Here is a 12,213-nt window from a genome sequence, read left to right as displayed (position 1 = left end):
GCCCCGCCCTTCCGGGGCCGCCCAGGCCCCGCCCACCGCCGCTGGGGGCGGGGCCTCGCTGCTGCCGGGACGAGGGGGCGGCCGCTCAGGGGCGGGGCCGCGGCGGGAGGCGGGGGCGGGGCTTCCGTGATGTGGGGGCGGCCCTTCCCCCCGCCTGCGCAGCGGCGTCTCATTCCTCTCCTCTCGCTGCAGGTCACTCTTCCTGGCGCTCCCCGCCCTGGCCCTGCCTCAGTTTCCCTGTCCGCCGCCCCACCCTGGCCCTGCCTCAGTTTCCCTGGGTGCTGTGCCAACCCTGCGGGGGTGGGAACTGGGGGTGTGATTTTGCTGAGGCCCTCAGGGCGGGGGAGGCTGCCCAGCTGTTTGCACCTGTGTGACCAGAGACCCGGGGGGGTGCGACCAGGTGACACCTTTTGCTGGGAAGCGAGACAAAGAGGCGGAGCAGGGGCATGAGGGGCTGTGTGAGGGTCCCAGGGACGAAGCCCCTCGCCCTGCCTATGGCCCAGATCCCTGTGCAGACCCAGGAGGGGTCGGGCTGGCTGGTCGTTCGGGTTCTCCAGGATACCAGCTGTGAGGTCCTGTTGCGGGGTGACTGTGTCTCTTTGGGACAGGATCCAGACCCTGCTCCTGTAATGGCCAAGGGTTTGAATTTGAATCCAAGGAACCAATCGGTGGAGAGGGAAATGGTCAGTGAAAATGCAGATGACCTGGCTGGCAGTGGGGAGGAGCTGCAGGGGGGAGGGCAGGATACCTGGCTAGCAGGGGGGAGGGCAAGATACCTGCCTGCTGTAACCAGCCCCCTGGGGCTGGGTGGGACACAGAGATGCTCCCTACCTCCCTGCACCCCGGAGAGGGGGCTCACACTGGCTCCGATGGTGTAAGGAGAGCAGAGAGCTCACTGCCTTCCCCCACTGGGACAGCAAGGGCAGTGCTGAGCAAGGGGGGAGCTGAGACCCCAGCTGAGGGGGGGGACCCACAGGCAGGGCAGTTCAGCTGCCAACCAGGTTTAGCTGGTCCAGAGATGCTGCTGGGAAGTGATCCCACAGCAGGGAGGGAGCGACCAGGGACAAGGCTCAGCAGGGCTGTGACCCCAGGCCCAGCCCTTGAGAGGGAGCAGGTCCCACTCCCTCCCCCAGCAGCTGAATTCCAGACCGAGCTGCGGAAGGATCCCTCCTAGGAGGAGCTGAGGGGACTTGCTGGCCACAGGCTGCAAACCCCCATGGGGAAGGCTGCAGGGACAGATTCCTGTGGGAGAAGGGATTCCTGTACCGGGAAGGGGCTCCCCCAGGGGAAGTAGAACCGTGGGGGATCAGGAGGCCACTGGGGGTGCCCCAGAAGTGTCGCCACCGGCTGTCGTACCTGGCCCACAATGACCCTCTCTCGGGACACCAGGGGATCCAGGCCCCAGGCAGTGGCTGCTGCAGAACCGTGACTGACCCGGAGTCTGGGACGCGGCCCAGTGGCACGGCAGGTCCTGCGACCCCGGCCAGAGGGTGGGGAAGGCCGGGATAAGGGAGAAGCTCCCTTGAGACCCCTGCCCATCTGTCACGGGGTCCCCAGGCGATGCTCTGGAACGGCTCCCCATGAAGCCAGGCAGGACTCTGGGGAAGTCTCCTCTCTGTCAGCAGCCTGTCTGCAGGACACACAGCTCCCCCGGCTCCACCTTCCTGGGTCTGACCTCGGAGCATTCAGCCTCCTCTGCCCCTCCGTGCGCTTCCCACAGCCAGTCCGCCCAGGCGGGGTCCTGGGGAAGCCAGAGGGTCCTGCACCCCAACTTCGCAGTCAGACGTGACTCTCAGCCAGCCAGGAAAATGGAGGTTTATTAGACGACAGGAACATGGTCTAACACAGAGCTTGCAGGTGCAGAGAACAGGACCCCTCAGCTGGGTCCATTTTGGGTGGGCAGTGAGCCAGACAACCACGTCTGCCCTTCACTCCATGTCTCCAGCCAGCCCCAAACTGAAACTCCCTCCAGCCCCTCCTCCTCTGGGCTTTGTCCCTGTCCCGGGCCAGGAGGTCACCGGATTCCTTTGTTCTCCAACCCTTTAGCTCTCACCTTGCAGAGGGGAAGGGCCCAGGCCATCAGTGGCCAGGAAACAGGGTGTCGGCCATTCTCTGTGTCCAGACCCCTGCCCTCTAGGGTTCTGCAATGATCACACACCCTTATCCCCACCACCTAGGTACTTAAGAATTGCATAGGGGAAACTAAGGCACCCCCACACTATTCAGCGGAAACATTAAGAACAGTCCCACTTCGTCACACCATCATAGAGAAGCCCTTCCAGAAGGTGACTATGGAGATAGTGGGGCCCCTCAGCAAGGCGACCCGGGCAGGGAAGAAATACGGCCTGGGGGTGATGGATCTCGCCACCCGCTACCCAGGGGCGGGGCTCTGTCCTCCACCAAGGCAGACACCAGGGCAGACGCGCTGCTGACCATCTTCAGCAGAGGGGGGGTCCCCAGCAAGGTCCTTACAGACCAGGGGTCCAATGTCCTGTCAGCCTGGCTCCGGGGCAGGTGGGAGAAATGGGGGGTCTGGCCCACCTGAGCCTTTGCAGGTCACCCTCCGTCCGACGGGCTGGTGGAGAGAGTCTATGGGGCCCTGGGGATGATGCTGAGGACTTTTACGAATCAGCATCCACAGGACGGGGACAAGGACCTGCCCCACCTGGTATGTGGTATAGGGAAGTGCCCCAGGAATCCACCAGGTTCTTCCCTTTGAGCTGCTCTATGGGAGGAGAGCGAGGGGACCCTGGACCTGGTAAGGGCTGATTCGGAGGAGAAGGGGGAAGACCCCCGGGGGGATCTCTTCCCTGAGGTGGGGGGCCAATCCTCCCATCAGGTGTCCCCTGTTCAGAGTCCCTGGGAAAACAGCCCAGAGGTCAAGTACAGGCTGGCTTTAGAGGTGATCCAGCCGTTCAACAGCCCATGGGCCTGGTCCCCAAGAAAGACGGGTCGATCCAATTCTGTGGGGACTATCAGAAGCTGAATGCCAACACCGTGTCCGATGCCTACCCCAGGCCTAGGCCTGGGGAGATTCTAGACAGGCTGGGGGGGCTCATTACCTCTCTACTATGGATCTCCCCAAAGGCGACTGGCAGGTGCCTTTGGACCCAGATGCCAGGTTGAAATCTGCCTTCACCACCCCTTGGGGGCTCTCTGAGTTCCTGGTCCTGCCTTTCGATCTCAAGGGGGCATCGGCCACCCCCCAGCGCGGGGTGGATCGGCTACTGAGGGGGATGGAGAACTTGGCCCTGGCGTCCATTGATGACACCTGTGACTCTAGCCAGGCCTGGGAGGAACATGTGTCCCAGGTGAAGAGGGTGCTGGGCTGCCTCAAGGAGGCAGGACTGTCAGTAAAAGCTGGAAGGTGTAAGGTGGGGATGGCAGAGGTGTCGTACCTGGGCCAAAAGGTGGGGAGCGTCTGCCCAAGCCCAGAGCTGGCCAAGGTGGAGACAATCAGAGATTGGCCCTTTCCCCAGACCAAGAAACAGGTCCAGGCCTTTATCGGGATGGCGGGGTACTACCGGGGGTTTGTACCCCACTTGAGCTCCCCAACGGCCCCCATCACTGAGCTATGTAAGAAGGGAAAGCCAGACGAGGTGGTCGGGACCGAGCAGTGCCAGAGGGCTCTCTGTGCACTGAAGGAGGCTCTAATCCAGGGCCTGGTAAATCTGGTAAACCTGGACAGTGCCAAGCCCTTTAGAGTGTCACCGATGCCTCAGACGCAGGGCTGGGCACGGTGCTGATGCAGGTCGAGGCGAAGTGGGGGAGACACCCCATCGGGTACCTGAGCAAGAAGCTGCTGCCCTGGGAGCAGAACTATGCGGCCATTGAGAAGAAATGCCTGGCCATGGGGCAGGCCCTTGAAAAGCTCCAGCCGGATCTATTGGGGCGGCGCTTTGCAGTGTATCCTGACCCCTCTGCCCCAACATGGCTGCATCCAATGAAAGGTGCTGATGCTGAGTGGTGGGTGACAGAGACACCTGGTCAGAGGGTGGCCAGGGTCAAGATGGGGGCTCTTAACCAAGAGAGCCCGAATCACAGCCCTCCAGACTGGAGCGCTGGGAGAAGACCCGATCCCAGTTTGAACACCAGGGGTTGTGGAGTGGCAAAAGGGCACGGGCCACGTAAACCTTCCCGCATAACCCCAAACCCCTCGCAAACCCTCCTCCAGGGCTCCTCCCCCAGTCTGCTCAGCCCACCCCCAGGATCCTTTCTCTCCCAGGACCTCTCCAGCTCCCTTATACTGGGGAAGAGGGCTCGGGAGCATCATGGATCTGCCGGATCTGGGCTGTGCCCCCGCTTTTAAACAGTTCACGGGAGGGACCCCTCAGCTGGCCTGACCCCCCAGGGTCCCGCTCTCCCTCCAGGCCGGCCACGCGACCAATGTTCCCTCTAATTTTTAACAGGCCGTGTGTGCAAAATGTTTCTTCTGTGCCGCTGCCGAAGCCAAAAGAAGAAAAAAAGAGCCCCCCGCCAAAGCCGGAGCGCGCGGGGCGTCGCCGTGTGCGCGGGGTTTCAGGTCTGCGCGCGCTCAGCTCAGAGGGAACAGTGCACACGACTTCCTGCGTCCCCCCGATCTCTGCCCAGTGTGTCCAGCCGTGACGGGCCCTGGGACCCGTGTCCCCACTGCAGGGCCCCTGCCCAGCTGGGAGCTGCAGCCACCTCCCGCCCCCCCTACACCCAGCCGGCTCCACGGACCCTCCCGAGCTAGGTTGGTCTCAGCCAGGCCTTAGCACCCCAGGCAGGGAAGCCACAGCCCTGCCCCATGAGCAGCCATTTAACCCCTTCGCATCCACAGGGCAGCAAAACAAGGTACAGCGGGGAAACTGAGGCACACATGGCAGAAAATTCCCACGTGGTCACAGTGAGGCCCTGACTCAGGAGCCGGCCCGGCAGGCTGTTAGCTGGGGGGGCAAGGTACCCTCGCAGCCGATGTGCTGCCCTCAGGAGCCCTGCGGTGGTTCTAACCTGCCGGCTCCTCCCAGCCGCTCCCCGGGGCAGCCATTACAGGCTGGCACCCGGCCTGATTGGTGCCTTTAGTTTCACAGGCTCCGGGCTCAGGTGCGCAGGGCCCCATGGGGCCCCGGCTCGGTTGCTAAGATTCAGCGTGAGCTGCCGAAGCCGGAGGAGCCGCTGCTCCGGGCCAGGCTTGCAGGGACAGGCCTGGCACCTCACCCAGCCCGGCGCCAGCATGAGCCGCCAGCCGCAGGCCACCGCCCGGCCCGAGGCGGGCAGGAGGGGGCTGATCAGCACGGCGCAGTCCAGCGCAGGTGTGGGGCCTGCGGAGGGGTGAGTGGGGGTGGGTAGAGCTCCCCGGTGCCCCACGCACTGAGCAATCCGCAGGCACAGTGTCAGTCCCGAGGCGGGTCCCGGGGGTGCGGAGCAGGGCTGGGGAATGGGGTCCCGGGAGCCCCAGCCCCACGGGACGCTGGAGAAAGGCAGCAGGACCTGGGCCGGGATATCCGGGGCCTGGGGGCGTTGCCAGCCCGGGTTACGGGCGCATCCCTGTGGGTGCACAGAGACCAGGGCGGGGTCAGAGACAGGGGCAGCACCCCAGGGAGCCATCGCTGCCCTCCCCAGCGCACTGATACCTGCCCACTGGTGCCACCCCTGCCACCCAGGGCACAGAGCCACCGGGCACCACGCACCGGAGCCTGGGGAGCTCAGAGCCGGCGCCAGGCGCTAAAGCCCACACGTGTCTCCCAGCAGCGGGAGCCGTGCCCCGAGGACCTGGGTCCTGGACCCCTCCGGGGATGTGCACTATTGGTGGCTCAGTATCATGGTGGTTCCCATCCTGTACAACTGGATCATCCTCATCTGCAGGTGGGTGCAGCTGCGGGCCATGGGGGCGGGGCTGGGGGGGTCAACTGAGGCACAGGCTGGGGGGTGACTGGGGCATGGCTGGAGGGAGGCGGGGGCATGGGCTGGGGGGGCAGCCCAGGGAATCAGGCACTGACGGGGGCACCCCAGATCCGCTGTCCCTCTCCAGCCCCCGGTGCCCTGGGAGGCAGCTCCGCAGCCCCCCGGTGCTGAGACAGCTGAGTACCCAGGAGTCCTGGCTGCTCTCTCACCCCGAGCGTCCTGGGAACACACTCAGGATCCTTCCTGTCCTGTTACTGTGCACAGCTACCAGCTGCTGCGCTCCGCCCCAGAGGCGGCTGCATCCCAGGGCCGGGAGGAGCTAGTGACATCCGGGGGAGCGTTACTGGCCCGGCCGAATTCAGGGGGATGGGCTGACTGAGGGGATCCCCCCACCCCCGGGGGCAGGGCAGCGCTGCCATCCCCAGCAGGCAGGTGGGGCCAGGGCCTAGCACGGGGCATCGGCCGCACAGCGGGCACGGAAGGCAGCTCTGCCCAGCCCCAGTGCCGGCCCGGACGCCCGGGCATCCGTCCATTCGCAGCTGAGCCCACGAGCCAAAGGCCCCCCGGGCCGGCTGGGAGGTGTCCAAGCCGGGTGGGCAGGAGGGGGCAGGGATGGGGGGCACCCCGGGCAGGTGCCTGTGGGGAGCTGCCGGCACCGGGGTGACGCACCGGCTCGGCCGCTCGCAGGTCCTGCTTCCCCGAGGTGCAACAGCTGCACCTGGCCCTGTGGCTGAGCCTGGATTACCTGAGTGACCTGCTCTACCTGCTGGACATCGCGGTGCGCCTCCACACTGGTGAGCCCCCGCCGCCCCCCAGCCTGCCCCCCGCCAGCCAGAGCCCAGCCGCCTGCCCCCGCCCACACACCCCCTGCCTACCGTGCCCAGCCCCCCGCCCTACCCCCCATCTGCACAGCCCCCCATCCAGGTTCTCCCGATCCCCAAGGACCAAGCCCCAGACCCAGGTCAATATACAACTCAGCTCTTACCCACAAATCATGCTGTTGCCAATCCTTTCGAATCTGAAATCTAAAGGTTTATTCATAAAAGGAAAAGATAGAGATGAGAGCTAGAATGGGTGAAATGGAATCAATGACAGACAGTAACAGCCAAGTTCTTGGTTCAGGCTTGCAGCAGTGATGGAATGAATGGCAGGTTCAAATCAAGTCTCTGGAGCACATCCCCAGCTGGGAGGGGTCTTTCAGCCCTTGGTTCAAAGCTTCGATTTGTAGCAAAGTCCCTCCAGAGGTCTGAAGCAGGACTGAAGACCAGATGGAGGAGCTGCAGCAGGTTTTTACATTCTCTTGCCATGTGGTCTCTCTTTCTTTGTCCCAAAGACAAGCTGCCCATCCCATGGCCTGGAAACACCTCAGAGTCCTGTCCATAGGCAGGTCCCTGCACACCTGGCTGAGTCCCCAGGCGTGTCAGCCTTCTCTCAGTGGGTCAGTTGTGTCACTGATGGTCCTTAATGGGCCACCCAGCAGGCTGGGCAGAGCTGACACCAACTTGTCTGCGGTGTCACCCAGAAGCGTAGCACAAGTTTGAATTACAGACAGGACAGAGCCAATGTTCATAACTTCAACTACAAAAATCATACCCGCAGACAGACAGCATCATCCTAACCAGCCAACCATCACCTTGACTTAGACGCCTTCTTTGACCCCCTTTATACAAGATTTGGTGCCACTGCAGGGCCTTGGTCGCAACTGTAACCCTTCTGCCCGTCAGAGTTGGCAGCAACAAGGGCCGGGTTCAATATCTAGGGGATCCATTCCAATAACACAATGCAAACCGGCTCGAGCCCCCACCCAGTGACCTGGGACAAATATATACCACCCCTGCTGGGCATCTCCAAGAGGCAATACTTCCCCTCTCGCAAGCACAGAGTCTGAGTGTAGCAAAAAGCCTTTTAATAACAGAGAGAAACAATGTGGCATTATGTTGGGGAAACACCACGAACAGGATTCATAACATAACCCATGAGCAAAAAAAACCCACCCCAAGCAAATTGGGGCATGCCCCTTTCCCTTTGGTTCTTGAGTCCAGCAACCCCAAATCACCCAAAGTCCCAAAAGTCCAATGACCCAAAAGTCTCTGTCCCTGGTCAGGGCAGCCCCAGAGTTCGAAAGTTTATCTGCAGAGCTTTACCTCCCAACCTGGGTGGAGATGGGACGGGGGTAAGAGGCACCTTACATGATCTGAAGCTGACCGCCCCATAGCTCCACCAGCCGCCCCACGAACTCCTTCACTCAGCTCCGCAGCCCACAAGCAGCTCCCACCGAACTGCTCCACCAGCCTGTCCACAAGGCACTCCAGCCATCCCACAAACTGCTCCACAATATATCTTCAGGCTCCCCCACTACTTAACACAATGCTCAGTGATTTCAGCTCTTAGTAGGGGAGTCTCAGTGCTGGTGCACTATTAGCCCAAAGTGAGCTCAGCAGCCCGTAACTAGACTCCTAATAGAATCAAAATTAGCTCTGATATTCCACAGTGGAGAGAGGAGGAAGTGCAATTAGCATGTAAGGCCCTCACCAGGGGGCCCATACCACCAGGTATTAATACCTGTCCTCAGCCTCTCTCAATTCACTGAGTTTTGGAACCCATGACCCTTGCCTAGCGAGTGCCACTTAGTTGATGGTGAGTCCCTCCATCATAACAAAAGGCCCAGTACAGTTCCAAGCACAGTTCCCATAATCAGGGTAATAACAATTTATTCTTCCTGCCCCAATAACAGAGACACTGGGGATCCCACAGCAGCCAAAGTGACCATTTGGGCAGCTATGGCCTCATTCTAGGCGGGGTGGGTGTGCCTATGCAAATGAGATCAGCCCCTGAAGTTCTTTTCCACAACTTGCCACAACTCACCACCAGATGTCAGGGCGGAGCTCATCCTGACTCTGCTTACACAACAATGATCTACACGGTCCCAGTTCATGTCAATAACATCACACCCCCACCCGCCAAGCCCAGCCCCACCCCCAACCCTTCAGTCCAGCCCTCCCCAAGTCCCCATCACGGGCACCTGGGGGCTCCTGTGGAGTGCGGAGCGTGGAGTGGTGCGTGCTGGGGCTCATAGTCTGCACAAGCGAGCGTTCACCCTTGGCTTGCAGGAGGCTGCAGCCTGGCACCTGGGCCACACCGTACCCAGGAGGAGCCAGCGCCAAGGCCACAGCTGGCACCGGGCCCCCTAGAGAGCTCAGCCCCAGAGCAGCCCCCCAGCCCCGCCACATGCTTCGCAAATCCTGACCCCTGGAAACCCGGCCTTGGGAGCCCCCCCGAACCCTGGCCCCAGGCAGCCCTGCTGGGGGCGCATGCCCCGAGCCGTGGGGGGCCCTGTGCTCAGTGCCCCGCCCTCCCCCCGGCAGGCTTCCTGGAGCAGGGGATCCTGGTGCGGGACCGGGCCCAGATGGCCCAGCACTACCTGCGCTCTGCCCACCTGCCGTGGGACGTGGCCTCGGTGCTGCCCACCGACCTGCTGTACCTGCGGCTGGGCCTGCGGGTGCCGGCCGTGCGGGCCAACCGCCTCCTGCGCACACCGCGCCTCTTCGAGGCCCTGGACCGGCGGGAGACGCGCACGGCCCGGCCCCACGCCTTCCGCATCGCCAGGCTCATGCTCTACGCCTTCGTCGCCATCCACTGGTACGCCTGCGCCTACTACGCGCTCTCGGGCGCCATCGGCTACGGGGCAGACGCCTGGGTGTACCCCAACCACAGCCGGCCCGGCTTCGCCCGCCCGCTGCGCCAGTACCTCCACAGCTTCTACCTCGCCACGCTGGTGCTGGCCACCGTGGGCGACACGCCCGCGCCCCAGCGCCCGGAGGAGCTCCTCTTCACCGCGGCCGGCTTCCTGCTGGCCGTCCTGGGCCTCGCCACCGTCCTGGGCAGCGTGGGCTCCGTCGTCTCCAGCCGGAGCGCGGCCGAGGCCGCCCTCTACCCCGACGCCGAGCGGGTGCGGGGCTACCTGCGGCTGCACCGCGTGGCCCGGCGCCTGGAGACCCGCGTGGCCCGCTGGCACCAGCACCTGCAGCTCCACCAGAAGGTGACCAACGAGCAGCAGGCCCTGCAGCACCTGCCCCAGCCGCTGCGGGCCGAGGTGGCGGTGAGCGTGCACCTGGCCACGCTGCGCAAGGTGCAGCTCTTCCAGGCCTGCGAGCGGGGCCTGCTGGAGGAGCTGGTGCTCCGGCTGCGGCCCCAGGTCTACAGCCCGGGCGAGTACGTCTGCCGCAAGGGCGACATCGGGCGGGAGATGTACTTCATCCGCGAGGGGCGGCTGGCCGTGGTGGGCGACGACGGGCGCACGCAGCTCGCCGTGCTGGGCGAGGGGCTCTACTTCGGGGAAATCAGCATCATTAACATCAAGGGTAAGGCTGGCGGCCGGCTCCCGCCCCCGGCTCCCGCCCGCCCCGCAGCCCCCGGCTCCCGCCCCCTGCTCCCACCCACCCCGCAGGCCCTACTCCTGCCCCGCAGCCCCCAGTTCCCGCCCACCCCGCAGCCCCTGCCCCTGCCCCCTGCTCCCACCCCACCCTACAGCCCCAATTCCTGCCCACCCCTTCCTCCCTTCCTGCCCTGCAGCCCCCTGCTCCCACCCCCTGCTCCCAACCCGGCCTACGTCCCGGGGCCAGGGCCAGGCTGGATGTTGGGGGCTCCAGGGCCGGGACCAGCCGGGATCTTGGGGGCTCCGGGACCAGGCTGGATGTTGGGGGCTCTGGGGCTGGGGCCAGGCAGGATCTTGGGGGCTCCGGGGCCAAGCCCAGCCGGGATCTTGGGGGCTCCGGGGCCGGGGCCAGCCGGGAAGTTGTGGGTTCCAAGGCCGGGGCCAGGCGGGATGTTGGGGGCCCCGGGGCCGGGGCCAGGCGGGATGTTGGGGGCCCCGGGGCCGGGGCCAGGCGGGATCTTGGGGGCTCCAGGGCCGGGGCCAGCCGGGATCTTGGGGGCTCCGGGGCGGGGCCAGGCGGGATCTTGGGGGCTCCGGGGCCGGGGCCAGCCGGGATGTTGGGGGCTCCGGGGCCGGGGCCAGCTGGGATGTTGGGGGCTCCGGGGCCGGGGCCAGCTGGGATGTTGGGGGCTCCGGGGCCGGGCCCAGCTGGGATGTTGGGGGCTCCGGGGCCGGGCCCAGCTGGGATGTTGGGGGCTCCGGGGCCGGGCCCAGCTGGGATGTTGGGGGCCCCGGGGCTGGGGCCAGGCGGGATGTTGGGGCCCCGGGGCCGGGGCCAGCTGGGAAGTTGGGGGCTCCGGGGCCGGGCCAGGCGGGATGTTGGGGGCTCCGGGGCCGGGGCCAGCTGGGAAGTTGTGGCTTCCAAGGCCGGGGCCAGGTGGGATGTTGGGGGCCCCGGGGCAGGGCCAGGCGGGATGTTGGGGGCCCCGGGGCTGGGGCCAGGTGGGATCTTGGGGGCTCCGGGGCCGGGGCCAGGCGGGATCTTGGGGGCTCCGGGGCTGGGCCCAGCTGGGATGTTGTGGGTTCCAAGGCCGGGGCCAGGCGGGATCTTGGGGGCTCCGGGGCCGGGCCCAGGGATGTTCAGGGTTCGCCCAGCTGCACCCCTGGGGCGAGTGGGGCCTCGGTCCCAGCAGGTCCTGTCCCCGCAGGGAACAGGTCGGGGAACCGGCGCACGGCCAACATCCAGAGCATCGGCTACTCGGACCTGTTCTGCCTGTCCAAGGAGGACCTGCAGGCCGTGCTGAGCGAGTTCCCCAGCGCCAAGGCCGCGCTGGAGGCCAAGGGCCGGGAGATCCTCCTGGGCATGGACAAGCTGGACGTGAAGGCCGTGGAGGAGGAGAGCGCACGCCAGCGGGAGGCCGAGCAGCGCACGGGGGCCCTGGAGGATGCGCTGGACGTGCTGCAGACCAAGTTCGCCCGGCTGCTGGCCGAGCTGGAGTCCAGCGCCTTCAAGCTGGCGCTGCGCATCGAGCGCCTGGAGTGGCAGACGCAGGCCTGGGCTGGCGCCGGCGGGGAAGGCCCAGGGGCTGTGCCCGGCCAGTGAGGGGCGAGGCTGGCTCGTGGCCCCCCGTCCCAGCAGAGCCCAGAGGGGCCAGCGGGTCCCAGTGCAGGGCTGGGCTGCTGTGGCAGGGGGGAGCCAGGTGTCACAGACCCCCAGGTCGCGCCCACTCTCGGCCCCGTGCGGTCCCTGGGGGGAGCCCCCTTCAGTGTGACAGCCCTTCTCGGGGGGCCGCTCTCTCTTGGGGTGTGACGAAGAGGGACTGTTCTTAATGTTTCCTCTGAATATTGCGGGGTGCCTCAGTTTCCCCTAGGCAGTTCTTAAGTATCTAGGGGGTGAGATGGGGGGCTATGATCATTGCAGAGCCCTAGAGGGCAGGTGTGTGTAGGGGTCTGAACACAGAGAATGGCCGACA

The 12,213-nt window shown here is 65.0% G+C and overlaps 1 protein-coding gene across 1 annotated transcript; it reads left to right on the top strand.

The window, feature by feature from the left end:
* The first annotated feature begins 5,767 nt into the window (after positions 1-5,767).
* On the top strand, positions 5,768-11,843 carry CNGA4 (cyclic nucleotide gated channel subunit alpha 4). Its single transcript, XM_074973056.1, has 4 exons — positions 5,768-5,826; positions 6,553-6,659; positions 9,231-10,226; positions 11,449-11,843. The coding sequence occupies exons 1-4, from the start codon at positions 5,783-5,785 to the stop codon at positions 11,841-11,843; spliced, it is 1,542 nt and encodes a 513-aa protein (XP_074829157.1). The 5' UTR covers positions 5,768-5,782.
* Positions 11,844-12,213: the final 370 nt, after the last annotated feature.

Source organism: Natator depressus, chromosome 1, assembly GCF_965152275.1.
Source record: "Natator depressus isolate rNatDep1 chromosome 1, rNatDep2.hap1, whole genome shotgun sequence".
Classification (NCBI taxonomy): Eukaryota; Metazoa; Chordata; order Testudines; family Cheloniidae; genus Natator; species Natator depressus.
The sequence above is the reverse complement of the archived record's forward strand: the minus strand, read 5'-3'. Positions and strand labels throughout refer to the sequence as shown.